This window comes from Hypomesus nipponensis, chromosome 9, assembly GCF_054491055.1.
Source record: "Hypomesus nipponensis isolate SF chromosome 9, ASM5449105v1, whole genome shotgun sequence".
In the NCBI taxonomy this organism is placed as follows: Eukaryota; Metazoa; Chordata; class Actinopteri; order Osmeriformes; family Osmeridae; genus Hypomesus; species Hypomesus nipponensis.
The window spans coordinates 24,339,188-24,366,016 of NC_140369.1; the positions used below are offsets into that span (position 1 = coordinate 24,339,188).

The 26,829-nt window shown below is 51.8% G+C and overlaps 1 protein-coding gene, 19 non-coding genes and 4 pseudogenes across 20 annotated transcripts; 10 read left to right on the forward strand and 14 right to left on the reverse strand.

The window, feature by feature from the left end:
• Nucleotides 1–938: 938 nt before the first annotated feature.
• On the reverse strand, nt 939–1,135 carry LOC146273739 (U2 spliceosomal RNA). Its single transcript, XR_014766946.1, has one exon. It is a non-coding gene; the product is annotated as a U2 spliceosomal RNA (small nuclear RNA).
• A 269-nt stretch (nt 1,136–1,404) lies between these two features.
• On the forward strand, nt 1,405–1,511 carry LOC146273740 (U6 spliceosomal RNA). Its single transcript, XR_014766776.1, has one exon. It is a non-coding gene; the product is annotated as a U6 spliceosomal RNA (small nuclear RNA).
• Nucleotides 1,512–2,539: 1,028 nt separating this feature from the next.
• On the reverse strand, nt 2,540–2,736 carry LOC146273741 (U2 spliceosomal RNA). Its single transcript, XR_014766947.1, has one exon. It is a non-coding gene; the product is annotated as a U2 spliceosomal RNA (small nuclear RNA).
• Nucleotides 2,737–3,005: 269 nt separating this feature from the next.
• On the forward strand, nt 3,006–3,112 carry LOC146273742 (U6 spliceosomal RNA). Its single transcript, XR_014766777.1, has one exon. It is a non-coding gene; the product is annotated as a U6 spliceosomal RNA (small nuclear RNA).
• A 924-nt stretch (nt 3,113–4,036) lies between these two features.
• Nucleotides 4,037–4,233, reverse strand: LOC146273743 (U2 spliceosomal RNA). The gene has a single exon (XR_014767022.1). It is a non-coding gene; the product is annotated as a U2 spliceosomal RNA (small nuclear RNA).
• A 268-nt stretch (nt 4,234–4,501) lies between these two features.
• Nucleotides 4,502–4,608, forward strand: LOC146273744 (U6 spliceosomal RNA). Its single transcript, XR_014766778.1, has one exon. It is a non-coding gene; the product is annotated as a U6 spliceosomal RNA (small nuclear RNA).
• A 928-nt stretch (nt 4,609–5,536) lies between these two features.
• Nucleotides 5,537–5,733, reverse strand: LOC146273745 (U2 spliceosomal RNA). Its single transcript, XR_014767023.1, has one exon. It is a non-coding gene; the product is annotated as a U2 spliceosomal RNA (small nuclear RNA).
• Nucleotides 5,734–6,002: 269 nt separating this feature from the next.
• Nucleotides 6,003–6,109, forward strand: LOC146273746 (U6 spliceosomal RNA). The gene has a single exon (XR_014766779.1). It is a non-coding gene; the product is annotated as a U6 spliceosomal RNA (small nuclear RNA).
• Nucleotides 6,110–7,039: 930 nt separating this feature from the next.
• LOC146273747 (U2 spliceosomal RNA) lies at nt 7,040–7,236 on the reverse strand. The gene has a single exon (XR_014766948.1). It is a non-coding gene; the product is annotated as a U2 spliceosomal RNA (small nuclear RNA).
• A 269-nt stretch (nt 7,237–7,505) lies between these two features.
• Nucleotides 7,506–7,612, forward strand: LOC146273748 (U6 spliceosomal RNA). The gene has a single exon (XR_014766780.1). It is a non-coding gene; the product is annotated as a U6 spliceosomal RNA (small nuclear RNA).
• Nucleotides 7,613–8,570: 958 nt separating this feature from the next.
• Nucleotides 8,571–8,755, reverse strand: LOC146273749 (U2 spliceosomal RNA). Its single transcript, XR_014767024.1, has one exon. It is a non-coding gene; the product is annotated as a U2 spliceosomal RNA (small nuclear RNA).
• A 3,492-nt stretch (nt 8,756–12,247) lies between these two features.
• Nucleotides 12,248–12,475, reverse strand: LOC146273750 (U2 spliceosomal RNA; annotated as a pseudogene).
• Nucleotides 12,476–12,744: 269 nt separating this feature from the next.
• LOC146273751 (U6 spliceosomal RNA) lies at nt 12,745–12,851 on the forward strand. The gene has a single exon (XR_014766781.1). It is a non-coding gene; the product is annotated as a U6 spliceosomal RNA (small nuclear RNA).
• A 934-nt stretch (nt 12,852–13,785) lies between these two features.
• Nucleotides 13,786–13,982, reverse strand: LOC146273752 (U2 spliceosomal RNA). Its single transcript, XR_014766949.1, has one exon. It is a non-coding gene; the product is annotated as a U2 spliceosomal RNA (small nuclear RNA).
• Nucleotides 13,983–14,251: 269 nt separating this feature from the next.
• Nucleotides 14,252–14,358, forward strand: LOC146273753 (U6 spliceosomal RNA). Its single transcript, XR_014766782.1, has one exon. It is a non-coding gene; the product is annotated as a U6 spliceosomal RNA (small nuclear RNA).
• A 926-nt stretch (nt 14,359–15,284) lies between these two features.
• LOC146273754 (U2 spliceosomal RNA) lies at nt 15,285–15,469 on the reverse strand. Its single transcript, XR_014767025.1, has one exon. It is a non-coding gene; the product is annotated as a U2 spliceosomal RNA (small nuclear RNA).
• A 3,492-nt stretch (nt 15,470–18,961) lies between these two features.
• On the reverse strand, nt 18,962–19,189 carry LOC146273755 (U2 spliceosomal RNA; annotated as a pseudogene).
• Nucleotides 19,190–19,458: 269 nt separating this feature from the next.
• On the forward strand, nt 19,459–19,565 carry LOC146273756 (U6 spliceosomal RNA). Its single transcript, XR_014766784.1, has one exon. It is a non-coding gene; the product is annotated as a U6 spliceosomal RNA (small nuclear RNA).
• A 951-nt stretch (nt 19,566–20,516) lies between these two features.
• LOC146273757 (U2 spliceosomal RNA) lies at nt 20,517–20,713 on the reverse strand. The gene has a single exon (XR_014766950.1). It is a non-coding gene; the product is annotated as a U2 spliceosomal RNA (small nuclear RNA).
• A 268-nt stretch (nt 20,714–20,981) lies between these two features.
• LOC146273758 (U6 spliceosomal RNA) lies at nt 20,982–21,088 on the forward strand. Its single transcript, XR_014766785.1, has one exon. It is a non-coding gene; the product is annotated as a U6 spliceosomal RNA (small nuclear RNA).
• Nucleotides 21,089–22,039: 951 nt separating this feature from the next.
• LOC146273759 (U2 spliceosomal RNA) lies at nt 22,040–22,218 on the reverse strand (annotated as a pseudogene).
• A 262-nt stretch (nt 22,219–22,480) lies between these two features.
• LOC146273760 (uncharacterized) lies at nt 22,481–24,011 on the reverse strand. The gene has a single exon (XM_084705966.1). The coding sequence runs from the start codon at nt 23,900–23,902 to the stop codon at nt 22,742–22,744; it is 1,161 nt and encodes a 386-aa protein (XP_084562092.1). The 5' UTR covers nt 23,903–24,011; the 3' UTR covers nt 22,481–22,741.
• Nucleotides 24,012–25,710: 1,699 nt separating this feature from the next.
• Nucleotides 25,711–25,938, reverse strand: LOC146273761 (U2 spliceosomal RNA; annotated as a pseudogene).
• A 269-nt stretch (nt 25,939–26,207) lies between these two features.
• LOC146273762 (U6 spliceosomal RNA) lies at nt 26,208–26,314 on the forward strand. Its single transcript, XR_014766786.1, has one exon. It is a non-coding gene; the product is annotated as a U6 spliceosomal RNA (small nuclear RNA).
• The last annotated feature ends 515 nt before the right edge of the window (nt 26,315–26,829 follow it).

Below are 26,829 nucleotides of genomic sequence, written 5' to 3' on the forward strand. Positions count from 1 at the left end.
CAACAACGGATGCATTTTGGCAGCTGTGAACTCGGGTTGACCAAGCTCCAGGCAGGCAGGCAGGCAGGCAGGCAGGCAGGCAGGCAGGCAGGCAGGCAGGCAGGCAGGCAGGCAGGCAGGCAGGCAGGCAGGCAGGCAGGCAGGCAGGCAGGCAGGCAGGCAGGCAGGCAGGCAGGCAGGCAGGCAGGCAGGCAGGCAGGCAGGCAGGCAGGCAGGCAGGCAGGCAGGCAGGCAGGCAGGCAGGCAGGCAGGCAGGCAGGCAGGCACTCGCTTTTGGTGTGGTTCCTAGATGACATACGTGTTATTACATGTTATGACGACCAGATCGGCCTGTAAGTAAGTCAGTCAGTCAGTGAAAAAACTTGTTTTACTTTTTTTTTTTTTTTTTTTCAAGTAAAAGGGAGGGAAAACGGCGGGCCAAACGAAAAGGGCTTCGCCTCGCCGGGGGGGGTAAATAGTGGCCAAACAACTGAAAATTGATTCCCCTACGGTCCCCTACGGTTTAAAGGAAGATGGGGAACTCAACAGTGTATTCACATGAACCACCAAACGAGGCCAATAGCAATGGAATTACACTTAGTTCTTTGACTCTATGGGTTCAATCAGAGCAAGAACGCGCTCACCGGTTGGTAGGTGAGTAGGTAAGTAAGTAAGTAAGTACGTTCAAATGACATGACATTGCAAATGAATGAAATCGACTACTTCAAGGCAGGCAGCAAACGTGTTACAAAACGAAGGTGCACTTGCACTCCCTCTTACCTACTCTATCATGATTATTGTCAACCAGAGATGGAAAGCCAGGATCACGCCCGGCCATACAATCTGTCTGTCACTCACTCACTCACTCACCCACTCACCCACTCACTCACTCACTCACCCACTCACTCACTCACTCACACACTCACTCACCCCACAGGGTTTCCCTTTGACACGCTTAGAAAGAGTGCACCGTTCCCCAGAGAAGCTGCAATACCGGGGCGATGCGTGGAGCGGACGGAGCGAGCCCTCGTTCCGACTCCCCGTTGGCAAAAATCGGCTTAATAAGAACTGGTCCCCCCCGTGGGAGACCTATCAGATATTAAACTGACAAGAACAGAAACTACACTTGATCTGAGCCAAAAGGCCGAGAAGCGATGACCCCCATTGATCCACGCTACCCGCGCACGGCCCCTCAGTGCCCTTGCGCTGCGCCACGGTAACGACGAGACTAGACTGGACTAGACTGGACTACGGGGGTAGGGGTTTGCAGTAGGGATAGGGGCAGAGAGAGGGAGGGAGGGAGGGGCAGAGGGGATGGCCAGGGGGAAGGGGGGGACCGGCCCTCCCTCGCGCTTCAACCCCGCCCCGAGACGACTCGACCAGTGACGTGCCGTATATATAGGGGTCGGTGCAGCTGCCTGTCTTGTGCTCGCTACGGCAGCACATCTAATAAAATTGGATCGATACAGAGAAGATTAGCATGGCCCCTGCGAAAGGATGACACGCAAATCCGTGAAGCGTTCCGAATTTTGCCGAATCATCCCACCTACTAGGGTTAGGGCTAGGGTTACACCTTGACAAAAGTGGTAGGGCTAGGGTTACACCTTGACAAAAGTGGTCCTCGTTGTTTCACCCACAACAACGGATGCATTTTGGCAGCTGTGAACTCGGGTTGACCAAGCTCCAGGCAGGCAGGCAGGCAGGCAGGCAGGCAGGCAGGCAGGCAGGCAGGCAGGCAGGCAGGCAGGCAGGCAGGCAGGCAGGCAGGCAGGCAGGCAGGCAGGCAGGCAGGCAGGCAGGCAGGCAGGCAGGCAGGCAGGCAGGCAGGCAGGCAGGCAGGCAGGCAGGCAGGCAGGCAGGCAGGCAGGCAGGCAGGCAGGCAGGCAGGCAGGCAGGCACTCGCTTTTGGTGTGGTTCCTAGATGACATACGTGTTATTACATGTTATGACGACCAGATCGGCCTGTAAGTAAGTCAGTCAGTCAGTGAAAAAACTTGTTTTACTTTTTTTTTTTTTTTTTTTTTTTTTCAAGTAAAAGGGAGGGAAAACGGCGGGCCAAACGAAAAGGGCTTCGCCTCGCCGGGGGGGGTAAATAGTGGCCAAACAACTGAAAATTGATTCCCCTACGGTCCCCTACGGTTTAAAGGAAGATGGGGAACTCAACAGTGTATTCACATGAACCACCAAACGAGGCCAATAGCAATGGAATTACACTTAGTTCTTTGACTCTATGGGTTCAATCAGAGCAAGAACGCGCTCACCGGTTGGTAGGTGAGTAGGTAAGTAAGTAAGTACGTTCAAATGACATGACATTGCAAATGAATGAAATCGACTACTTCAAGGCAGGCAGCAAACGTGTTACAAAACGAAGGTGCACTTGCACTCCCTCTTACCTACTCTATCATGATTATTGTCAACCAGAGATGGAAAGCCAGGATCACGCCCGGCCATACAATCTGTCTGTCACTCACTCACTCACTCACCCACTCACCCACTCACTCACTCACTCACTCACACACACACTCACTCACCCCACAGGGTTTCCCTTTGACACGCTTAGAAAGAGTGCACCGTTCCCCAGAGAAGCTGCAATACCGGGGCGATGCGTGGAGCGGACGGAGCGAGCCCTCGTTCCGACTCCCCGTTGGCAAAAATCGGCTTAATAAGAACTGGTCCCCCCCGTGGGAGACCTATCAGATATTAAACTGACAAGAACAGAAACTACACTTGATCTGAGCCAAAAGGCCGAGAAGCGATGACCCCCATTGATCCACGCTACCCGCGCACGGCCCCTCAGTGCCCTTGCGCTGCGCCACGGTAACGACGAGACTAGACTGGACTAGACTGGACTACGGGGGTAGGGGTTTGCAGTAGGGATAGGGGCAGAGAGAGGGAGGGAGGGAGGGGCAGAGGGGATGGCCAGGGGGAAGGGGGGGACCGGCCCTCCCTCGCGCTTCAACCCCGCCCCGAGACGACTCGACCAGTGACGTGCCGTATATATAGGGGTCGGTGCAGCTGCCTGTCTTGTGCTCGCTACGGCAGCACATCTAATAAAATTGGATCGATACAGAGAAGATTAGCATGGCCCCTGCGAAAGGATGACACGCAAATCCGTGAAGCGTTCCGAATTTTGCCGAATCATCCCACCTACTAGGGTTAGGGCTAGGGTTACACCTTGACAAAAGTGGTAGGGCTAGGGTTACACCTTGACAAAAGTGGTCCTCGTTGTTTCACCCACAACAACGGATGCATTTTGGCAGCTGTGAACTCGGGTTGACCAAGCTCCTGGCAGGCAGGCAGGCAGGCAGGCAGGCAGGCAGGCAGGCAGGCAGGCAGGCAGGCAGGCAGGCAGGCAGGCAGGCAGGCAGGCAGGCAGGCAGGCAGGCAGGCACTCGCTTTTGGTGTGGTTCCTAGATGACATACGTGTTATTACATGTTATGACGACCAGATCGGCCTGTAAGTAAGTCAGTCAGTCAGTGAAAAAACTTGTTTTACTTTTTTTTTTTTTTTTTTTTTTTTTCAAGTAAAAGGGAGGGAAAACGGCGGGCCAAACGAAAAGGGCTTCGCCTCGCCGGGGGGGGTAAATAGTGGCCAAACAACTGAAAATTGATTCCCCTACGGTCCCCTACGGTTTAAAGGAAGATGGGGAACTCAACAGTGTATTCACATGAACCACCAAACGAGGCCAATAGCAATGGAATTACACTTAGTTCTTTGACTCTATGGGTTCAATCAGAGCAAGAACGCGCTCACCGGTTGGTAGGTGAGTAGGTAAGTAAGTAAGTAAGTACGTTCAAATGACATGACATTGCAAATGAATGAAATCGACTACTTCAAGGCAGGCAGCAAACGTGTTACAAAACGAAGGTGCACTTGCACTCCCTCTTACCTACTCTATCATGATTATTGTCAACCAGAGATGGAAAGCCAGGATCACGCCCGGCCATACAATCTGTCTGTCACTCACTCACTCACTCACCCACTCACCCACTCACTCACTCACTCACTCACACACACACTCACTCACCCCACAGGGTTTCCCTTTGACACGCTTAGAAAGAGTGCACCGTTCCCCAGAGAACCTGCAATACCGGGGCGATGCGTGGAGCGGACGGAGCGAGCCCTCGTTCCGACTCCCCGTTGGCAAAAATCGGCTTAATAAGAACTGGTCCCCCCCGTGGGAGACCTATCAGATATTAAACTGACAAGAACAGAAACTACACTTGATCTGAGCCAAAAGGCCGAGAAGCGATGACCCCCATTGATCCACGCTACCCGCGCACGGCCCCTCAGTGCCCTTGCGCTGCGCCACGGTAACGACGAGACTAGACTGGACTAGACTGGACTACGGGGGTAGGGGTTTGCAGTAGGGATAGGGGCAGAGAGAGGGAGGGAGGGAGGGGCAGAGGGGATGGCCAGGGGGAAGGGGGGACCGGCCCTCCCTCGCGCTTCAACCCCGCCCCGAGACGACTCGACCAGTGACGTGCCGTATATATAGGGGTCGGTGCAGCTGCCTGTCTTGTGCTCGCTACGGCAGCACATCTAATAAAATTGGATCGATACAGAGAAGATTAGCATGGCCCCTGCGAAAGGATGACACGCAAATCCGTGAAGCGTTCCGAATTTTGCCGAATCATCCCACCTACTAGGGTTAGGGCTAGGGTTACACCTTGACAAAAGTGGTAGGGCTAGGGTTACACCTTGACAAAAGTGGTCCTCGTTGTTTCACCCACAACAACGGATGCATTTTGGCAGCTGTGAACTCGGGTTGACCAAGCTCCTGGCAGGCAGGCAGGCAGGCAGGCAGGCAGGCAGGCAGGCAGGCAGGCAGGCAGGCAGGCAGGCAGGCAGGCAGGCAGGCAGGCAGGCAGGCAGGCAGGCAGGCAGGCACTCGCTTTTGGTGTGGTTCCTAGATGACATACGTGTTATTACATGTTATGACGACCAGATCGGCCTGTAAGTAAGTCAGTCAGTCAGTGAAAAAACTTGTTTTACTTTTTTTTTTTTTTTTTTTTTTTTTCAAGTAAAAGGGAGGGAAAACGGCGGGCCAAACGAAAAGGGCTTCGCCTCGCCGGGGGGGGTAAATAGTGGCCAAACAACTGAAAATTGATTCCCCTACGGTCCCCTACGGTTTAAAGGAAGATGGGGAACTCAACAGTGTATTCACATGAACCACCAAACGAGGCCAATAGCAATGGAATTACACTTAGTTCTTTGACTCTATGGGTTCAATCAGAGCAAGAACGCGCTCACCGGTTGGTAGGTGAGTAGGTAAGTAAGTAAGTAAGTACGTTCAAATGACATGACATTGCAAATGAATGAAATCGACTACTTCAAGGCAGGCAGCAAACGTGTTACAAAACGAAGGTGCACTTGCACTCCCTCTTACCTACTCTATCATGATTATTGTCAACCAGAGATGGAAAGCCAGGATCACGCCCGGCCATACAATCTGTCTGTCACTCACTCACTCACTCACCCACTCACCCACTCACTCACTCACTCACTCACACACACACTCACTCACCCCACAGGGTTTCCCTTTGACACGCTTAGAAAGAGTGCACCGTTCCCCAGAGAACCTGCAATACCGGGGCGATGCGTGGAGCGGACGGAGCGAGCCCTCGTTCCGACTCCCCGTTGGCAAAAATCGGCTTAATAAGAACTGGTCCCCCCCGTGGGAGACCTATCAGATATTAAACTGACAAGAACAGAAACTACACTTGATCTGAGCCAAAAGGCCGAGAAGCGATGACCCCCATTGATCCACGCTACCCGCGCACGGCCCCTCAGTGCCCTTGCGCTGCGCCACGGTAACGACGAGACTAGACTGGACTAGACTGGACTACGGGGGTAGGGGTTTGCAGTAGGGATAGGGGCAGAGAGAGGGAGGGAGGGAGGGGCAGAGGGGATGGCCAGGGGGAAGGGGGGGACCGGCCCTCCCTCGCGCTTCAACCCCGCCCCGAGACGACTCGACCAGTGACGTGCCGTATATATAGGGGTCGGTGCAGCTGCCTGTCTTGTGCTCGCTACGGCAGCACATCTAATAAAATTGGATCGATACAGAGAAGATTAGCATGGCCCCTGCGAAAGGATGACACGCAAATCCGTGAAGCGTTCCGAATTTTGCCGAATCATCCCACCTACTAGGGTTAGGGCTAGGGTTACACCTTGACAAAAGTGGTAGGGCTAGGGTTACACCTTGACAAAAGTGGTCCTCGTTGTTTCACCCACAACAACGGATGCATTTTGGCAGCTGTGAACTCGGGTTGACCAAGCTCCTGGCAGGCAGGCAGGCAGGCAGGCAGGCAGGCAGGCAGGCAGGCAGGCAGGCAGGCAGGCAGGCAGGCAGGCAGGCAGGCAGGCAGGCAGGCAGGCAGGCAGGCAGGCAGGCAGGCAGGCAGGCACTCGCTTTTGGTGTGGTTCCTAGATGACATACGTGTTATTACATGTTATGACGACCAGATCGGCCTGTAAGTAAGTCAGTCAGTCAGTGAAAAAACTTGTTTTACTTTTTTTTTTTTTTTCAAGTAAAAGGGAGGGAAAACGGCGGGCCAAACGAAAAGGGCTTCGCCTCGCCGGGGGGGGTAAATAGTGGCCAAACAACTGAAAATTGATTCCCCTACGGTCCCCTACGGTTTAAAGGAAGATGGGGAACTCAACAGTGTATTCACATGAACCACCAAACGAGGCCAATAGCAATGGAATTACACTTAGTTCTTTGACTCTATGGGTTCAATCAGAGCAAGAACGCGCTCACCGGTTGGTAGGTGAGTAGGTAAGTAAGTAAGTAAGTACGTTCAAATGACATGACATTGCAAATGAATGAAATCGACTACTTCAAGGCAGGCAGCAAACGTGTTACAAAAGGAAGGTGCACTTGCACTCCCTCTTACCTACTCTATCATGATTATTGTCAACCAGAGATGGAAAGCCAGGATCACGCCCGGCCATACAATCTGTCTGTCACTCACTCACCCACTCACCCACTCACTCACTCACTCACTCACTCACTCACACACTCACTCACCCCACAGGGTTTCCCTTTGACACGCTTAGAAAGAGTGCACCGTTCCCCAGAGAAGCTGCAATACCGGGGCGATGCGTGGAGCGGACGGAGCGAGCCCTCGTTCCGACTCCCCGTTGGCAAAAATCGGCTTAATAAGAACTGGTCCCCCCCGTGGGAGACCTATCAGATATTAAACTGACAAGAACAGAAACTACACTTGATCTGAGCCAAAAGGCCGAGAAGCGATGACCCCCATTGATCCACGCTACCCGCGCACGGCCCCTCAGTGCCCTTGCGCTGCGCCACGGTAACGACGAGACTAGACTGGACTAGACTGGACTACGGGGGTAGGGGTTTGCAGTAGGGATAGGGGCAGAGAGAGGGAGGGAGGGAGGGGCAGAGGGGATGGCCAGGGGGAAGGGGGGGACCGGCCCTCCCTCGCGCTTCAACCCCGCCCCGAGACGACTCGACCAGTGACGTGCCGTATATATAGGGGTCGGTGCAGCTGCCTGTCTTGTGCTCGCTACGGCAGCACATCTAATAAAATTGGATCGATACAGAGAAGATTAGCATGGCCCCTGCGAAAGGATGACACGCAAATCCGTGAAGCGTTCCGAATTTTGCCGAATCATCCCACCTACTAGGGTTAGGGCTAGGGTTACACCTTGACAAAAGTGGTAGGGCTAGGGTTACACCTTGACAAAAGTGGTCCTCGTTGTTTCACCCACAACAACGGATGCATTTTGGCAGCTGTGAACTCGGGTTGACCAAGCTCCTGGCAGGCAGGCAGGCAGGCAGGCAGGCAGGCAGGCAGGCAGGCAGGCAGGCAGGCAGGCAGGCAGGCAGGCAGGCAGGCAGGCAGGCAGGCAGGCAGGCAGGCAGGCAGGCAGGCAGGCAGGCAGGCAGGCACTCGCTTTTGGTGTGGTTCCTAGATGACATACGTGTTATTACATGTTATGACGACCAGATCGGCCTGTAAGTAAGTCAGTCAGTCAGTGAAAAAACTTGTTTTACTTTTTTTTTTTTTTTTTTTTTTTCAAGTAAAAGGGAGGGAAAACGGCGGGCCAAACGAAAAGGGCTTCGCCTCGCCGGGGGGGGTAAATAGTGGCCAAACAACTGAAAATTGATTCCCCTACGGTCCCCTACGGTTTAAAGGAAGATGGGGAACTCAACAGTGTATTCACATGAACCACCAAACGAGGCCAATAGCAATGGAATTACACTTAGTTCTTTGACTCTATGGGTTCAATCAGAGCAAGAACGCGCTCACCGGTTGGTAGGTGAGTAGGTAAGTAAGTAAGTAAGTACGTTCAAATGACATGACATTGCAAATGAATGAAATCGACTACTTCAAGGCAGGCAGCAAACGTGTTACAAAAGGAAGGTGCACTTGCACTCCCTCTTACCTACTCTATCATGATTATTGTCAACCAGAGATGGAAAGCCAGGATCACGCCCGGCCATACAATCTGTCTGTCACTCACTCACTCACTCACCCACTCACCCACTCACTCACTCACTCACTCACTCACTCACTCACACACTCACTCACCCCACAGGGTTTCCCTTTGACACGCTTAGAAAGAGTGCACCGTTCCCCAGAGAAGCTGCAATACCGGGGCGATGCGTGGAGCGGACGGAGCGAGCCCTCGTTCCGACTCCCCGTTGGCAAAAATCGGCTTAATAAGAACTGGTCCCCCCCGTGGGAGACCTATCAGATATTAAACTGACAAGAACAGAATTGAATTGAATTGAGAAAAATTTATTGGTTCTCACCGTTGACAGTTCATGAAAACAATTCATTTCACATGTCTTTTCTTATATTTAAAAGGTACATTATTTACAGGGCATAGGGGGCGCTAAAACACTGGTGTAATTGCTTTAAAAGCACTGAATCGAAATCGTAATTAAAAAGTGCCAGCTAAAACAACAAGGTGATCATAAATAAATACAGCAGTGTTAAAAAGCCATAAAAGAATGTACACTTGGTTAAGACATCTTTAAAGGAATGTTTTACAATGTGTCTTCAAAAATGTGACGTGTGTATGTGACTATGTGTGTGTGTGTGCGTATGTGGCTATGTGTCTTGTGTGGCTGTGTGAGTGTGTGCGTGTGAGTGCGTTTAAAAGTTCTGTTCCTCAATTGTGCAGGACCGGGATGAGCTTGTCTGGCTTGCCTCTACCTGCCCCGCTGAACAAGCCACCGAGTCCTCCCCCTCCGGGGCCCAGCGGAGATCCTCGACCTGGGCAGCCATTCCGGCGCAGCCAGGCCGCTGCCGCCCGGACCACTTCACGTGGAGGGGGGCCCCTTCCGTATGGCGCGTGGGATGTACCACCCGAGGGTCTCTGCAGCCAGTTCCGCCGCTGCCTGGGTGGACATCTCCACGCGCTTCCCCACCAGCAGGTTCCTGGAGGTCCAGAGGGCTTCTTTGAAGCATGTCAGGGTGAGCCAGAGTTGGCGGAATTGTACAGATGTCATGGTCCTCTGGCTCACCCCGTAGAGCACCAGCTGTGCATTAAGGACCTCCCCTGCCGGCAGGCACGGGGTTATCAGGGGCCCCGCCAGGATCCACAGGTCCCGGGCGGCACTGCACTCCCAGAGCAGGTGCCGCACGGTCTCCTCTCCGCCACAAGTCGGCCGCGGGCACCTGGATGTTGTCGCCAGTCTCCGGGAGTGCATGACGGCTCTGACCGGGAGGATCTCATGGGCCACCATCCAGGAGAGGTCTCGGTGCTTGTTCAGCAGGGCAGGGTGGCTCACGTTCCGCCAGACCGTGGCCGACTCACCCAGGGCGAGTCGGCGCACTCGGCTCACTTCCTCCCGTTCCTGCACAAGAGAGAGAACAGAGCGGTGTTTGGTTAAAACGGTGAGTGGTTCTTTCTCTAAAATGTGTGTCTTTAAAAACGTCTTAATAAAAAGGTAGGCCGGGGGGAGGTTAAAAGACACTGGCGTCCTCAGGTCTTTCGGGATCCACTGCAGGTGCCTGAGGTAGGACCCCATCCAGAATCTGGTCAGGGCCGCGGTCTTGTGGTTTCCGGATGGGGTCGTCGCCAGTGCCAGGTGGAGTGCGGTGTACCGGCTACCGAAGAACACTTTAAAATCCGGGAGTCCCTTCCCTCCGTTTCGTGGGGCTCTCTTAACCACTTCTCTTTTCACACGCTCCCACTTGGACCCCCAGATGAAATAAAACACCATCCTGTCAAGGGCTAAAAGAATGGGTCTGGGGGGGATAAAAACAGAACAGATCAATAAGAACAAGGGTAAAATCACTGCTTTAATGATTAAAACCTTGCCCTCAATTGTCAGTCGTCTGAGTCCCCAGAACGTCAGTTTCTGTCGGGTTTTTGTCAGTAAGCCCTCCCAGTTTCCGCTCCCTCCCCCCTCCCGGTCGAAATGTACCCCGAGGATGCGGAGGTCGGTCTGGGTCGTCGTCATGGGAAGCCTAGTCATGTCTGTCCCACCCCACGGTCCGAAAAGTCTCCCCTCTGTCTTGTCCCTGTTAAGCTTGGCACCCGAGGCGAGGCCAAACCAGTCAGTCCGGTCCAGGGTCCTGTCTACAGATAAGAGGTCAGTGCATAAAACGTTGATGTCGTCCATGTATAAAATGCACTTGGCAGTCAGTCCCCCAGTCCCCGGGATCCCCAACCCACAAATGAGTTGGTCCCTTCTCAAGACCTGCGCCAGCGGCTCTATGCAGCAGACATAGAGTAAGGGGGATAAGGGACACCCCTGACGGACGCCGCAGTTAACTTCCACTGCTTTGGATAAGAACCCGTTAACAAGGATTTTGCTGGTAATGTCCCCATACAGCAGTCCCACCCAAGCTAGGAATCTCCCCGGAAAACCCGCTTTTTGCAGTACCTTGAAAAGGTACTGGTGCGAGACCCGATCAAAAGCTTTCTCAAAATCTAAATTTAGGACTACTAGCCGAATGTTTCTGTCTCTCGCAAAACAGATGGCGTCTCTGATCAGTACCAGGCTGTCCGTGATCCTCCTTCCCGGGATGGCGCAGGCTTGATCCGGGTGGATCAAGTCCCCTAAAACACAAGACATACGAGAGGTTAAAATCTTGCTAAAAAGTTTACAATCAACGTTTAAAAGAGTGATAGGTCGCCAGTTCTTTAGGTCCGTTTTGTCATTCTTCTTGAATAAAAGGGATACAATGCCCATTCTAAAACTGTCAGGTAGTCGGTCGAGTCGTTCAAAGTCCTTAAAAACAGTCAACAGGTCGTGTCTTAAAATATCCCAAAAGGTCAGATAAAATTCCAGGGGGAGCCCGTCCTCGCCTGGGGATTTCCCTTTTTTAAAACATCTGATGTTTTCGTCCATTTCTAAAAGGGTAAAATCCTGGGATAAAAGCACGGTGTTTACAACTGTTTTGTCTAAAAAGCTTAAAACCTCGTCCATGACGTGATTAAAAACTTCTTTCTTTTCAAACAACTCATCATAAAATTCCTCCACCACCTTCGTAATCTGTTGTGTGTCAGTTTTTAAAATCCCATTTTTATCTTTGATGCCCGTTAAAACATTGCTCCTGCTGATTATTTTCTTAAAAAAGTACCTGGTACATTTTTCTCCTTCCTCCAGGTCTCTCTCTTTGCTTCTTAAAATCACTCCTCTGCTCACCTCTTCCGCCATTAAAACCATTTCTTTTTTCACCTCTCTTATTTCATTGTTAAAATCCAACCCTTCCTGTGTAAGTTTAAAATACCTTTCCAACCTTCTCTGCAGTCCCACCATGCGTCTCTCTGTTTTCTTTCTTTTTTCCCTCCCTTTCCGTTTAAAAAAAGTCTGTGTCCTGTGTTTTACCATTTCCCACCACTGTGCTCGTGTTTCAAACATGTCCTGAAGGGTCTGCCAGTCCCTGAACCGCTCCCTGTATGACCCTGTTATCACTTCGTCCTCCAACAGGGAGCAGTTCAGTTTCCACAGACCCTTCCCTACCGTCACACCCGAGGTTAGTGAAAGGGTGCACGTGAGCATACAGTGGTCCGAAAAGAATACCGGGGTTAATCTAGCATCGGTTGGGGGGGCGTCCCGGGTCAGTACGTAGTCAATGCGAGAGGCTCTGGTACCATCGCCACTGGACCAGGTGAAGCCCTCCTCTCTGGGATGCAGGGATCTAAAACAGTCAACTAATTTAAAATCCCTACAAAGTCCGTGTAATAAAACCGACGATCTGTCTACTTTAAAAAGCTCTCCGGCTCCTTTCCTATCTTTCCTTGATAAAACACAGTTAAAATCCCCTCCCACCACTAGGGGATCCCTCCCTAGCAGGTGGGACTGCAGGTCATCTAAAAGGTCGCACCTCTCATTCTTGCTGCTAAAACCATACACATTTATCAGTTTAAAATCCTTCCCTAAAAAGTTCAAATTCAGTAAAAGCATACGTCCGTTGTGTAAAACTGTGCTCCCCTTCACCAAGATGTGTGCACTGACAAGAACAGAAACTACACTTGATCTGAGCCAAAAGGCCGAGAAGCGATGACCCCCATTGATCCACGCTACCCGCGCACGGCCCCTCAGTGCCCTTGCGCTGCGCCACGGTAACGACGAGACTAGACTGGACTAGACTGGACTACGGGGGTAGGGGTTTGCAGTAGGGATAGGGGCAGAGAGAGGGAGGGAGGGAGGGGCAGAGGGGATGGCCAGGGGGAAGGGGGGGACCGGCCCTCCCTCGCGCTTCAACCCCGCCCCGAGACGACTCGACCAGTGACGTGCCGTATATATAGGGGTCGGTGCAGCTGCCTGTCTTGTGCTCGCTACGGCAGCACATCTAATAAAATTGGATCGATACAGAGAAGATTAGCATGGCCCCTGCGAAAGGATGACACGCAAATCCGTGAAGCGTTCCGAATTTTGCCGAATCATCCCACCTACTAGGGTTAGGGCTAGGGTTACACCTTGACAAAAGTGGTAGGGCTAGGGTTACACCTTGACAAAAGTGGTCCTCGTTGTTTCACCCACAACAACGGATGCATTTTGGCAGCTGTGAACTCGGGTTGACCAAGCTCCTGGCAGGCAGGCAGGCAGGCAGGCAGGCAGGCAGGCAGGCAGGCAGGCAGGCAGGCAGGCAGGCAGGCAGGCAGGCAGGCAGGCAGGCAGGCAGGCAGGCAGGCAGGCAGGCAGGCAGGCACTCGCTTTTGGTGTGGTTCCTAGATGACATACGTGTTATTACATGTTATGACGACCAGATCGGCCTGTAAGTAAGTCAGTCAGTCAGTGAAAAAACTTGTTTTACTTTTTTTTTTTTTTCAAGTAAAAGGGAGGGAAAACGGCGGGCCAAACGAAAAGGGCTTCGCCTCTGCCGGGGGGGGTAAATAGTGGCCAAACAACTGAAAATTGATTCCCCTACGGTCCCCTACGGTTTAAAGGAAGATGGGGAACTCAACAGTGTATTCACATGAACCACCAAACGAGGCCAATAGCAATGGAATTACACTTAGTTCTTTGACTCTATGGGTTCAATCAGAGCAAGAACGCGCTCACCGGTTGGTAGGTGAGTAGGTAAGTAAGTAAGTAAGTACGTTCAAATGACATGACATTGCAAATGAATGAAATCGACTACTTCAAGGCAGGCAGCAAACGTGTTACAAAAGGAAGGTGCACTTGCACTCCCTCTTACCTACTCTATCATGATTATTGTCAACCAGAGATGGAAAGCCAGGATCACGCCCGGCCATACAATCTGTCTGTCACTCACTCACTCACCCACTCACCCACTCACTCACTCACTCACTCACTCACTCACTCACACACTCACTCACCCCACAGGGTTTCCCTTTGACACGCTTAGAAAGAGTGCACCGTTCCCCAGAGAAGCTGCAATACCGGGGCGATGCGTGGAGCGGACGGAGCGAGCCCTCGTTCCGACTCCCCGTTGGCAAAAATCGGCTTAATAAGAACTGGTCCCCCCCGTGGGAGACCTATCAGATATTAAACTGACAAGAACAGAAACTACACTTGATCTGAGCCAAAAGGCCGAGAAGCGATGACCCCCATTGATCCACGCTACCCGCGCACGGCCCCTCAGTGCCCTTGCGCTGCGCCACGGTAACGACGAGACTAGACTGGACTAGACTGGACTACGGGGGTAGGGGTTTGCAGTAGGGATAGGGGCAGAGAGAGGGAGGGAGGGAGGGGCAGAGGGGATGGCCAGGGGGAAGGGGGGGACCGGCCCTCCCTCGCGCTTCAACCCCGCCCCGAGACGACTCGACCAGTGACGTGCCGTATATATAGGGGTCGGTGCAGCTGCCTGTCTTGTGCTCGCTACGGCAGCACATCTAATAAAATTGGATCGATACAGAGAAGATTAGCATGGCCCCTGCGAAAGGATGACACGCAAATCCGTGAAGCGTTCCGAATTTTGCCGAATCATCCCACCTACTAGGGTTAGGGCTAGGGTTACACCTTGACAAAAGTGGTAGGGCTAGGGTTACACCTTGACAAAAGTGGTCCTCGTTGTTTCACCCACAACAACGGATGCATTTTGGCAGCTGTGAACTCGGGTTGACCAAGCTCCTGGCAGGCAGGCAGGCAGGCAGGCAGGCAGGCAGGCAGGCAGGCAGGCAGGCAGGCAGGCAGGCAGGCAGGCAGGCAGGCAGGCAGGCAGGCAGGCACTCGCTTTTGGTGTGGTTCCTAGATGACATACGTGTTATTACATGTTATGACGACCAGATCGGCCTGTAAGTAAGTCAGTCAGTCAGTGAAAAAACTTGTTTTACTTTTTTTTTTTTTTTTTTTTTTTCAAGTAAAAGGGAGGGAAAACGGCGGGCCAAACGAAAAGGGCTTCGCCTCGCCGGGGGGGGTAAATAGTGGCCAAACAACTGAAAATTGATTCCCCTACGGTCCCCTACGGTTTAAAGGAAGATGGGGAACTCAACAGTGTATTCACATGAACCACCAAACGAGGCCAATAGCAATGGAATTACACTTAGTTCTTTGACTCTATGGGTTCAATCAGAGCAAGAACGCGCTCACCGGTTGGTAGGTGAGTAGGTAAGTAAGTAAGTAAGTACGTTCAAATGACATGACATTGCAAATGAATGAAATCGACTACTTCAAGGCAGGCAGCAAACGTGTTACAAAAGGAAGGTGCACTTGCACTCCCTCTTACCTACTCTATCATGATTATTGTCAACCAGAGATGGAAAGCCAGGATCACGCCCGGCCATACAATCTGTCTGTCACTCACTCACTCACTCACCCACTCACCCACTCACTCACTCACTCACTCACTCACTCACTCACTCACACACTCACTCACCCCACAGGGTTTCCCTTTGACACGCTTAGAAAGAGTGCACCGTTCCCCAGAGAAGCTGCAATACCGGGGCGATGCGTGGAGCGGACGGAGCGAGCCCTCGTTCCGACTCCCCGTTGGCAAAAATCGGCTTAATAAGAACTGGTCCCCCCCGTGGGAGACCTATCAGATATTAAACTGACAAGAACAGAATTGAATTGAATTGAGAAAAATTTATTGGTTCTCACCGTTGACAGTTCATGAAAACAATTCATTTCACATGTCTTTTCTTATATTTAAAAGGTACATTATTTACAGGGCATAGGGGGCGCTAAAACACTGGTGTAATTGCTTTAAAAGCACTGAATCGAAATCGTAATTAAAAAGTGCCAGCTAAAACAACAAGGTGATCATAAATAAATACAGCAGTGTTAAAAAGCCATAAAAGAATGTACACTTGGTTAAGACATCTTTAAAGGAATGTTTTACAATGTGTCTTCAAAAATGTGACGTGTGTATGTGACTATGTGTGTGTGTGTGCGTATGTGGCTATGTGTCTTGTGTGGCTGTGTGAGTGTGTGCGTGTGAGTGCGTTTAAAAGTTCTGTTCCTCAATTGTGCAGGACCGGGATGAGCTTGTCTGGCTTGCCTCTACCTGCCCCGCTGAACAAGCCACCGAGTCCTCCCCCTCCGGGGCCCAGCGGAGATCCTCGACCTGGGCAGCCATTCCGGCGCAGCCAGGCCGCTGCCGCCCGGACCACTTCACGTGGAGGGGGGCCCCTTCCGTATGGCGCGTGGGATGTACCACCCGAGGGTCTCTGCAGCCAGTTCCGCCGCTGCCTGGGTGGACATCTCCACGCGCTTCCCCACCAGCAGGTTCCTGGAGGTCCAGAGGGCTTCTTTGAAGCATGTCAGGGTGAGCCAGAGTTGGCGGAATTGTACAGATGTCATGGTCCTCTGGCTCACCCCGTAGAGCACCAGCTGTGCATTAAGGACCTCCCCTGCCGGCAGGCACGGGGTTATCAGGGGCCCCGCCAGGATCCACAGGTCCCGGGCGGCACTGCACTCCCAGAGCAGGTGCCGCACGGTCTCCTCTCCGCCACAAGTCGGCCGCGGGCACCTGGATGTTGTCGCCAGTCTCCGGGAGTGCATGACGGCTCTGACCGGGAGGATCTCATGGGCCACCATCCAGGAGAGGTCTCGGTGCTTGTTCAGCAGGGCAGGGTGGCTCACGTTCCGCCAGACCGTGGCCGACTCACCCAGGGCGAGTCGGCGCACTCGGCTCACTTCCTCCCGTTCCTGCACAAGAGAGAGAACAGAGCGGTGTTTGGTTAAAACGGTGAGTGGTTCTTTCTCTAAAATGTGTGTCTTTAAAAACGTCTTAATAAAAAGGTAGGCCGGGGGGAGGTTAAAAGACACTGGCGTCCTCAGGTCTTTCGGGATCCACTGCAGGTGCCTGAGGTAGGACCCCATCCAGAATCTGGTCAGGGCCGCGGTCTTGTGGTTTCCGGATGGGGTCGTCGCCAGTGCCAGGTGGAGTGCGGTGTACCGGCTACCGAAGAACACTTTAAAATCCGGGAGTCCCTTCCCTCCGTTTCGTGGGGCTCTCTTAACCACTTCTCTTTTCACACGCTCCCACTTGGACCCCCAGATGAAATAAAACACCATCCTGTCAAGGGCTAAAAGAATGGGTCTGGGGGGGATAAAAACAGAACAGATCAATAAGAACAAGGGTAAAATCACTGCTTTAATGATTAAAACCTTGCCCTCAATTGTCAGTCGTCTGAGTCCCCAGAACGTCAGTTTCTGTCGGGTTTTTGTCAGTAAGCCCTCCCAGTTTCCGCTCCCTCCCCCCTCCCGGTCGAAATGTACCCCGAGGATGCGGAGGTCGGTCTGGGTCGTCGTCATGGGAAGCCTAGTCATGTCTGTCCCACCCCACGGTCCGAAAAGTCTCCCCTCTGTCTTGTCCCTGTTAAGCTTGGCACCCGAGGCGAGGCCAAACCAGTCAGTCCGGTCCAGGGTCCTGTCTACAGATAAGAGGTCAGTGCATAAAACGTTGATGTCGTCCATGTATAAAATGCACTTGGCAGTCAGTCCCCCAGTCCCCGGGATCCCCAACCCACAAATGAGTTGGTCCCTTCTCAAGACCTGCGCCAGCGGCTCTATGCAGCAGACATAGAGTAAGGGGGATAAGGGACACCCCTGACGGACGCCGCAGTTAACTTCCACTGCTTTGGATAAGAACCCGTTAACAAGGATTTTGCTGGTAATGTCCCCATACAGCAGTCCCACCCAAGCTAGGAATCTCCCCGGAAAACCCGCTTTTTGCAGTACCTTGAAAAGGTACTGGTGCGAGACCCGATCAAAAGCTTTCTCAAAATCTAAATTTAGGACTACTAGCCGAATGTTTCTGTCTCTCGCAAAACAGATGGCGTCTCTGATCAGTACCAGGCTGTCCGTGATCCTCCTTCCCGGGATGGCGCAGGCTTGATCCGGGTGGATCAAGTCCCCTAAAACACAAGACATACGAGAGGTTAAAATCTTGCTAAAAAGTTTACAATCAACGTTTAAAAGAGTGATAGGTCGCCAGTTCTTTAGGTCCGTTTTGTCATTCTTCTTGAATAAAAGGGATACAATGCCCATTCTAAAACTGTCAGGTAGTCGGTCGAGTCGTTCAAAGTCCTTAAAAACAGTCAACAGGTCGTGTCTTAAAATATCCCAAAAGGTCAGATAAAATTCCAGGGGGAGCCCGTCCTCGCCTGGGGATTTCCCTTTTTTAAAACATCTGATGTTTTCGTCCATTTCTAAAAGGGTAAAATCCTGGGATAAAAGCACGGTGTTTACAACTGTTTTGTCTAAAAAGCTTAAAACCTCGTCCATGACGTGATTAAAAACTTCTTTCTTTTCAAACAACTCATCATAAAATTCCTCCACCACCTTCGTAATCTGTTGTGTGTCAGTTTTTAAAATCCCATTTTTATCTTTGATGCCCGTTAAAACATTGCTCCTGCTGATTATTTTCTTAAAAAAGTACCTGGTACATTTTTCTCCTTCCTCCAGGTCTCTCTCTTTGCTTCTTAAAATCACTCCTCTGCTCACCTCTTCCGCCATTAAAACCATTTCTTTTTTCACCTCTCTTATTTCATTGTTAAAATCCAACCCTTCCTGTGTAAGTTTAAAATACCTTTCCAACCTTCTCTGCAGTCCCACCATGCGTCTCTCTGTTTTCTTTCTTTTTTCCCTCCCTTTCCGTTTAAAAAAAGTCTGTGTCCTGTGTTTTACCATTTCCCACCACTGTGCTCGTGTTTCAAACATGTCCTGAAGGGTCTGCCAGTCCCTGAACCGCTCCCTGTATGACCCTGTTATCACTTCGTCCTCCAACAGGGAGCAGTTCAGTTTCCACAGACCCTTCCCTACCGTCACACCCGAGGTTAGTGAAAGGGTGCACGTGAGCATACAGTGGTCCGAAAAGAATACCGGGGTTAATCTAGCATCGGTTGGGGGGGCGTCCCGGGTCAGTACGTAGTCAATGCGAGAGGCTCTGGTACCATCGCCACTGGACCAGGTGAAGCCCTCCTCTCTGGGATGCAGGGATCTAAAACAGTCAACTAATTTAAAATCCCTACAAAGTCCGTGTAATAAAACCGACGATCTGTCTACTTTAAAAAGCTCTCCGGCTCCTTTCCTATCTTTCCTTGATAAAACACAGTTAAAATCCCCTCCCACCACTAGGGGATCCCTCCCTAGCAGGTGGGACTGCAGGTCATCTAAAAGGTCGCACCTCTCATTCTTGCTGCTAAAACCATACACATTTATCAGTTTAAAATCCTTCCCTAAAAAGTTCAAATTCAGTAAAAGCATACGTCCGTTGTGTAAAACTGTGCTCCCCTTCACCAAGATGTGTGCACTGACAAGAACAGAAACTACACTTGATCTGAGCCAAAAGGCCGAGAAGCGATGACCCCCATTGATCCACGCTACCCGCGCACGGCCCCTCAGTGCCCTTGCGCTGCGCCACGGTAACGACGAGACTAGACTGGACTAGACTGGACTACGGGGGTAGGGGTTTGCAGTAGGGATAGGGGCAGAGAGAGGGAGGGAGGGAGGGGCAGAGGGGATGGCCAGGGGGAAGGGGGGGACCGGCCCTCCCTCGCGCTTCAACCCCGCCCCGAGACGACTCGACCAGTGACGTGCCGTATATATAGGGGTCGGTGCAGCTGCCTGTCTTGTGCTCGCTACGGCAGCACATCTAATAAAATTGGATCGATACAGAGAAGATTAGCATGGCCCCTGCGAAAGGATGACACGCAAATCCGTGAAGCGTTCCGAATTTTGCCGAATCATCCCACCTACTAGGGTTAGGGCTAGGGTTACACCTTGACAAAAGTGGTAGGGCTAGGGTTACACCTTGACAAAAGTGGTCCTCGTTGTTTCACCCACAACAACGGATGCATTTTGGCAGCTGTGAACTCGGGTTGACCAAGCTCCTGGCAGGCAGGCAGGCAGGCAGGCAGGCAGGCAGGCAGGCAGGCAGGCAGGCAGGCAGGCAGGCAGGCAGGCAGGCAGGCAGGCAGGCAGGCAGGCAGGCAGGCAGGCAGGCAGGCAGGCAGGCAGGCAGGCACTCGCTTTTGGTGTGGTTCCTAGATGACATACGTGTTATTACATGTTATGACGACCAGATCGGCCTGTAAGTAAGTCAGTCAGTCAGTGAAAAAACTTGTTTTACTTTTTTTTTTTTTTTTCAAGTAAAAGGGAGGGAAAACGGCGGGCCAAACGAAAAGGGCTTCGCCTCTGCCGGGGGGGTAAATAGTGGCCAAACAACTGAAAATTGATTCCCCTACGGTCCCCTACGGTTTAAAGGAAGATGGGGAACTCAACAGTGTATTCACATGAACCACCAAACGAGGCCAATAGCAATGGAATTACACTTAGTTCTTTGACTCTATGGGTTCAATCAGAGCAAGAACGCGCTCACCGGTTGGTAGGTGAGTAGGTAAGTAAGTAAGTAAGTACGTTCAAATGACATGACATTGCAAATGAATGAAATCGACTACTTCAAGGCAGGCAGCAAACGTGTTACAAAAGGAAGGTGCACTTGCACTCCCTCTTACCTACTCTATCATGATTATTGTCAACCAGAGATGGAAAGCCAGGATCACGCCCGGCCATACAATCTGTCTGTCACTCACTCACTCACCCACTCACCCACTCACTCACTCACTCACTCACTCACTCACTCACTCACACACTCACTCACCCCACAGGGTTTCCCTTTGACACGCTTAGAAAGAGTGCACCGTTCCCCAGAGAAGCTGCAATACCGGGGCGATGCGTGGAGCGGACGGAGCGAGCCCTCGTTCCGACTCCCCGTTGGCAAAAATCGGCTTAATAAGAACTGGTCCCCCCCGTGGGAGACCTATCAGATATTAAACTGACAAGAACAGAAACTACACTTGATCTGAGCCAAAAGGCCGAGAAGCGATGACCCCCATTGATCCACGCTACCCGCGCACGGCCCCTCAGTGCCCTTGCGCTGCGCCACGGTAACGACGAGACTAGACTGGACTAGACTGGACTACGGGGGTAGGGGTTTGCAGTAGGGATAGGGGCAGAGAGAGGGAGGGAGGGAGGGGCAGAGGGGATGGCCAGGGGGAAGGGGGGACCGGCCCTCCCTCGCGCTTCAACCCCGCCCCGAGACGACTCGACCAGTGACGTGCCGTATATATAGGGGTCGGTGCAGCTGCCTGTCTTGTGCTCGCTACGGCAGCACATCTAATAAAATTGGATCGATACAGAGAAGATTAGCATGGCCCCTGCGAAAGGATGACACGCAAATCCGTGAAGCGTTCCGAATTTTGCCGAATCATCCCACCTACTAGGGTTAGGGCTAGGGTTACACCTTGACAAAAGTGGTAGGGCTAGGGTTACACCTTGACAAAAGTGGTCCTCGTTGTTTCACCCACAACAACGGATGCATTTTGGCAGCTGTGAACTCGGGTTGACCAAGCTCCTGGCAGGCAGGCAGGCAGGCAGGCAGGCAGGCAGGCAGGCAGGCAGGCAGGCAGGCAGGCAGGCAGGCAGGCAGGCAGGCAGGCAGGCAGGCAGGCACTCGCTTTTGGTGTGGTTCCTAGATGACATACGTGTTATTACATGTTATGACGACCAGATCGGCCTGTAAGTAAGTCAGTCAGTCAGTGAAAAAACTTGTTTTACTTTTTTTTTTTTTTTTTTTTTCAAGTAAAAGGGAGGGAAAACGGCGGGCCAAACGAAAAGGGCTTCGCCTCGCCGGGGGGGTAAATAGTGGCCAAACAACTGAAAATTGATTCCCCTACGGTCCCCTACGGTTTAAAGGAAGATGGGGAACTCAACAGTGTATTCACATGAACCACCAAACGAGGCCAATAGCAATGGAATTACACTTAGTTCTTTGACTCTATGGGTTCAATCAGAGCAAGAACGCGCTCACCGGTTGGTAGGTGAGTAGGTAAGTAAGTAAGTAAGTACGTTCAAATGACATGACATTGCAAATGAATGAAATCGACTACTTCAAGGCAGGCAGCAAACGTGTTACAAAAGGAAGGTGCACTTGCACTCCCTCTTACCTACTCTATCATGATTATTGTCAACCAGAGATGGAAAGCCAGGATCACGCCCGGCCATACAATCTGTCTGTCACTCACTCACTCACTCACCCACTCACCCACTCACTCACTCACTCACCCACTCACCCACTCACTCACTCACCCACTCACTCACTCACTCACTCACACACTCACTCACCCCACAGGGTTTCCCTTTGACACGCTTAGAAAGAGTGCACCGTTCCCCAGAGAAGCTGCAATACCGGGCGATGCGTGGAGCGGACGGAGCGAGCCCTCGTTCCGACTCCCCGTTGGCAAAAATCGGCTTAATAAGAACTGGTCCCCCCCGTGGGAGACCTATCAGATATTAAACTGACAAGAACAGAATTGAATTGAGAAAAATTTATTGGTTCTCACCGTTGACAGTTCATAAAAACAATTCATTTCACATGTCTTTTCTTATATTTAAAAGGTACATTATTTACAGGGCATAGGGGGCGCTAAAACACTGGTGTAATTGCTTTAAAAGCACTGAATCGAAATCGTAATTAAAAAGTGCCAGCTAAAACAACAAGGTGATCATAAATAAATACAGCAGTGTTAAAAAGCCATAAAAGAATGTACACTTGGTTAAGACATCTTTAAAGGAATGTTTTACAATGTGTCTTCAAAAATGTGACGTGTGTATGTGACTATGTGTGTGTGTGTGCGTATGTGGCTATGTGTCTTGTGTGGCTGTGTGAGTGTGTGCGTGTGAGTGCGTTTAAAAGTTCTGTTCCTCAATTGTGCAGGACCGGGATGAGCTTGTCTGGCTTGCCTCTACCTGCCCCGCTGAACAAGCCACCGAGTCCTCCCCCTCCGGGGCCCAGCGGAGATCCTCGACCTGGGCAGCCATTCCGGCGCAGCCAGGCCGCTGCCGCCCGGACCACTTCACGTGGAGGGGGGCCCCTTCCGTATGGCGCGTGGGATGTACCACCCGAGGGTCTCTGCAGCCAGTTCCGCCGCTGCCTGGGTGGACATCTCCACGCGCTTCCCCACCAGCAGGTTCCTGGAGGTCCAGAGGGCTTCTTTGAAGCATGTCAGGGTGAGCCAGAGTTGGCGGAATTGTACAGATGTCATGGTCCTCTGGCTCACCCCGTAGAGCACCAGCTGTGCATTAAGGACCTCCCCTGCCGGCAGGCACGGGGTTATCAGGGGCCCCGCCAGGATCCACAGGTCCCGGGCGGCACTGCACTCCCAGAGCAGGTGCCGCACGGTCTCCTCTCCGCCACAAGTCGGCCGCGGGCACCTGGATGTTGTCGCCAGTCTCCGGGAGTGCATGACGGCTCTGACCGGGAGGATCTCATGGGCCACCATCCAGGAGAGGTCTCGGTGCTTGTTCAGCAGGGCAGGGTGGCTCACGTTCCGCCAGACCGTGGCCGACTCACCCAGGGCGAGTCGGCGCACTCGGCTCACTTCCTCCCGTTCCTGCACAAGAGAGAGAACAGAGCGGTGTTTGGTTAAAACGGTGAGTGGTTCTTTCTCTAAAATGTGTGTCTTTAAAAACGTCTTAATAAAAAGGTAGGCCGGGGGGAGGTTAAAAGACACTGGCGTCCTCAGGTCTTTCGGGATCCACTGCAGGTGCCTGAGGTAGGACCCCATCCAGAATCTGGTCAGGGCCGCGGTCTTGTGGTTTCCGGATGGGGTCGTCGCCAGTGCCAGGTGGAGTGCGGTGTACCGGCTACCGAAGAACACTTTAAAATCCGGGAGTCCCTTCCCTCCGTTTCGTGGGGCTCTCTTAACCACTTCTCTTTTCACACGCTCCCACTTGGACCCCCAGATGAAATAAAACACCATCCTGTCAAGGGCTAAAAGAATGGGTCTGGGGGGGATAAAAACAGAACAGATCAATAAGAACAAGGGTAAAATCACTGCTTTAATGATTAAAACCTTGCCCTCAATTGTCAGTCGTCTGAGTCCCCAGAACGTCAGTTTCTGTCGGGTTTTTGTCAGTAAGCCCTCCCAGTTTCCGCTCCCTCCCCCCTCCCGGTCGAAATGTACCCCGAGGATGCGGAGGTCGGTCTGGGTCGTCGTCATGGGAAGCCTAGTCATGTCTGTCCCACCCCACGGTCCGAAAAGTCTCCCCTCTGTCTTGTCCCTGTTAAGCTTGGCACCCGAGGCGAGGCCAAACCAGTCAGTCCGGTCCAGGGTCCTGTCTACAGATAAGAGGTCAGTGCATAAAACGTTGATGTCGTCCATGTATAAAATGCACTTGGCAGTCAGTCCCCCAGTCCCCGGGATCCCCAACCCACAAATGAGTTGGTCCCTTCTCAAGACCTGCGCCAGCGGCTCTATGCAGCAGACATAGAGTAAGGGGGATAAGGGACACCCCTGACGGACGCCGCAGTTAACTTCCACTGCTTTGGATAAGAACCCGTTAACAAGGATTTTGCTGGTAATGTCCCCATACAGCAGTCCCACCCAAGCTAGGAATCTCCCCGGAAAACCCGCTTTTTGCAGTACCTTGAAAAGGTACTGGTGCGAGACCCGATCAAAAGCTTTCTCAAAATCTAAATTTAGGACTACTAGCCGAATGTTTCTGTCTCTCGCAAAACAGATGGCGTCTCTGATCAGTACCAGGCTGTCCGTGATCCTCCTTCCCGGGATGGCGCAGGCTTGATCCGGGTGGATCAAGTCCCCTAAAACACAAGACATACGAGAGGTTAAAATCTTGCTAAAAAGTTTACAATCAACGTTTAAAAGAGTGATAGGTCGCCAGTTCTTTAGGTCCGTTTTGTCATTCTTCTTGAATAAAAGGGATACAATGCCCATTCTAAAACTGTCAGGTAGTCGGTCGAGTCGTTCAAAGTCCTTAAAAACAGTCAACAGGTCGTGTCTTAAAATATCCCAAAAGGTCAGATAAAATTCCAGGGGGAGCCCGTCCTCGCCTGGGGATTTCCCTTTTTTAAAACATCTGATGTTTTCGTCCATTTCTAAAAGGGTAAAATCCTGGGATAAAAGCACGGTGTTTACAACTGTTTTGTCTAAAAAGCTTAAAACCTCGTCCATGACGTGATTAAAAACTTCTTTCTTTTCAAACAACTCATCATAAAATTCCTCCACCACCTTCGTAATCTGTTGTGTGTCAGTTTTTAAAATCCCATTTTTATCTTTGATGCCCGTTAAAACATTGCTCCTGCTGATTATTTTCTTAAAAAAGTACCTGGTACATTTTTCTCCTTCCTCCAGGTCTCTCTCTTTGCTTCTTAAAATCACTCCTCTGCTCACCTCTTCCGCCATTAAAACCATTTCTTTTTTCACCTCTCTTATTTCATTGTTAAAATCCAACCCTTCCTGTGTAAGTTTAAAATACCTTTCCAACCTTCTCTGCAGTCCCACCATGCGTCTCTCTGTTTTCTTTCTTTTTTCCCTCCCTTTCCGTTTAAAAAAAGTCTGTGTCCTGTGTTTTACCATTTCCCACCACTGTGCTCGTGTTTCAAACATGTCCTGAAGGGTCTGCCAGTCCCTGAACCGCTCCCTGTATGACCCTGTTATCACTTCGTCCTCCAACAGGGAGCAGTTCAGTTTCCACAGACCCTTCCCTACCGTCACACCCGAGGTTAGTGAAAGGGTGCACGTGAGCATACAGTGGTCCGAAAAGAATACCGGGGTTAATCTAGCATCGGTTGGGGGGGCGTCCCGGGTCAGTACGTAGTCAATGCGAGAGGCTCTGGTACCATCGCCACTGGACCAGGTGAAGCCCTCCTCTCTGGGATGCAGGGATCTAAAACAGTCAACTAATTTAAAATCCCTACAAAGTCCGTGTAATAAAACCGACGATCTGTCTACTTTAAAAAGCTCTCCGGCTCCTTTCCTATCTTCCCTTGATAAAACACAGTTAAAATCCCCTCCCACCACTAGGGGATCCCTCCCTAGCAGGTGGGACTGCAGGTCATCTAAAAGGTCGCACCTCTCATTCTTGCTGCTAAAACCATACACATTTATCAGTTTAAAATCCTTCCCTAAAAAGTTCAAATTCAGTAAAAGCATACGTCCGTTGTGTAAAACTGTGCTCCCCTTCACCAAGATGTGTGCACTGACAAGAACAGAAACTACACTTGATCTGAGCCAAAAGGCCGAGAAGCGATGACCCCCATTGATCCACGCTACCCGCGCACGGCCCCTCAGTGCCCTTGCGCTGCGCCACGGTAACGACGAGACTAGACTGGACTAGACTGGACTACGGGGGTAGGGGTTTGCAGTAGGGATAGGGGCAGAGAGAGGGAGGGAGGGAGGGGCAGAGGGGATGGCCAGGGGGAAGGGGGGGACCGGCCCTCCCTCGCGCTTCAACCCCGCCCCGAGACGACTCGACCAGTGACGTGCCGTATATATAGGGGTCGGTGCAGCTGCCTGTCTTGTGCTCGCTACGGCAGCACATCTAATAAAATTGGATCGATACAGAGAAGATTAGCATGGCCCCTGCGAAAGGATGACACGCAAATCCGTGAAGCGTTCCGAATTTTGCCGAATCATCCCACCTACTAGGGTTAGGGCTAGGGTTACACCTTGACAAAAGTGGTAGGGCTAGGGTTACACCTTGACAAAAGTGGTCCTCGTTGTTTCACCCACAACAACGGATGCATTTTGGCAGCTGTGAACTCGGGTTGACCAAGCTCCTGGCAGGCAGGCAGGCAGGCAGGCAGGCAGGCAGGCAGGCAGGCAGGCAGGCAGGCAGGCAGGCAGGCAGGCAGGCAGGCAGGCAGGCAGGCAGGCAGGCAGGCAGGCAGGCACTCGCTTTTGGTGTGGTTCCTAGATGACATACGTGTTATTACATGTTATGACGACCAGATCGGCCTGTAAGTAAGTCAGTCAGTCAGTGAAAAAACTTGTTTTACTTTTTTTTTTTTTTTCAAGTAAAAGGGAGGGAAAAGGCGGGCCGAAATCGAAAAGGGCTTCGCCTCGCCGGGGGGGGGTAAATAGTGGCCAAACAACTGAAAATTGATTCCCCTACGGTCCCCTACGGTTTAAAGGAAGATGGG

Bases quoted from the DNA above. Each gene is read 5' to 3' on its own strand.
- LOC146273760 (XM_084705966.1), bottom strand. From the start codon at position 23,902: ATGACTAGGCTTCCCATGACGACGACCCAGACCGACCTCCGCATCCTC.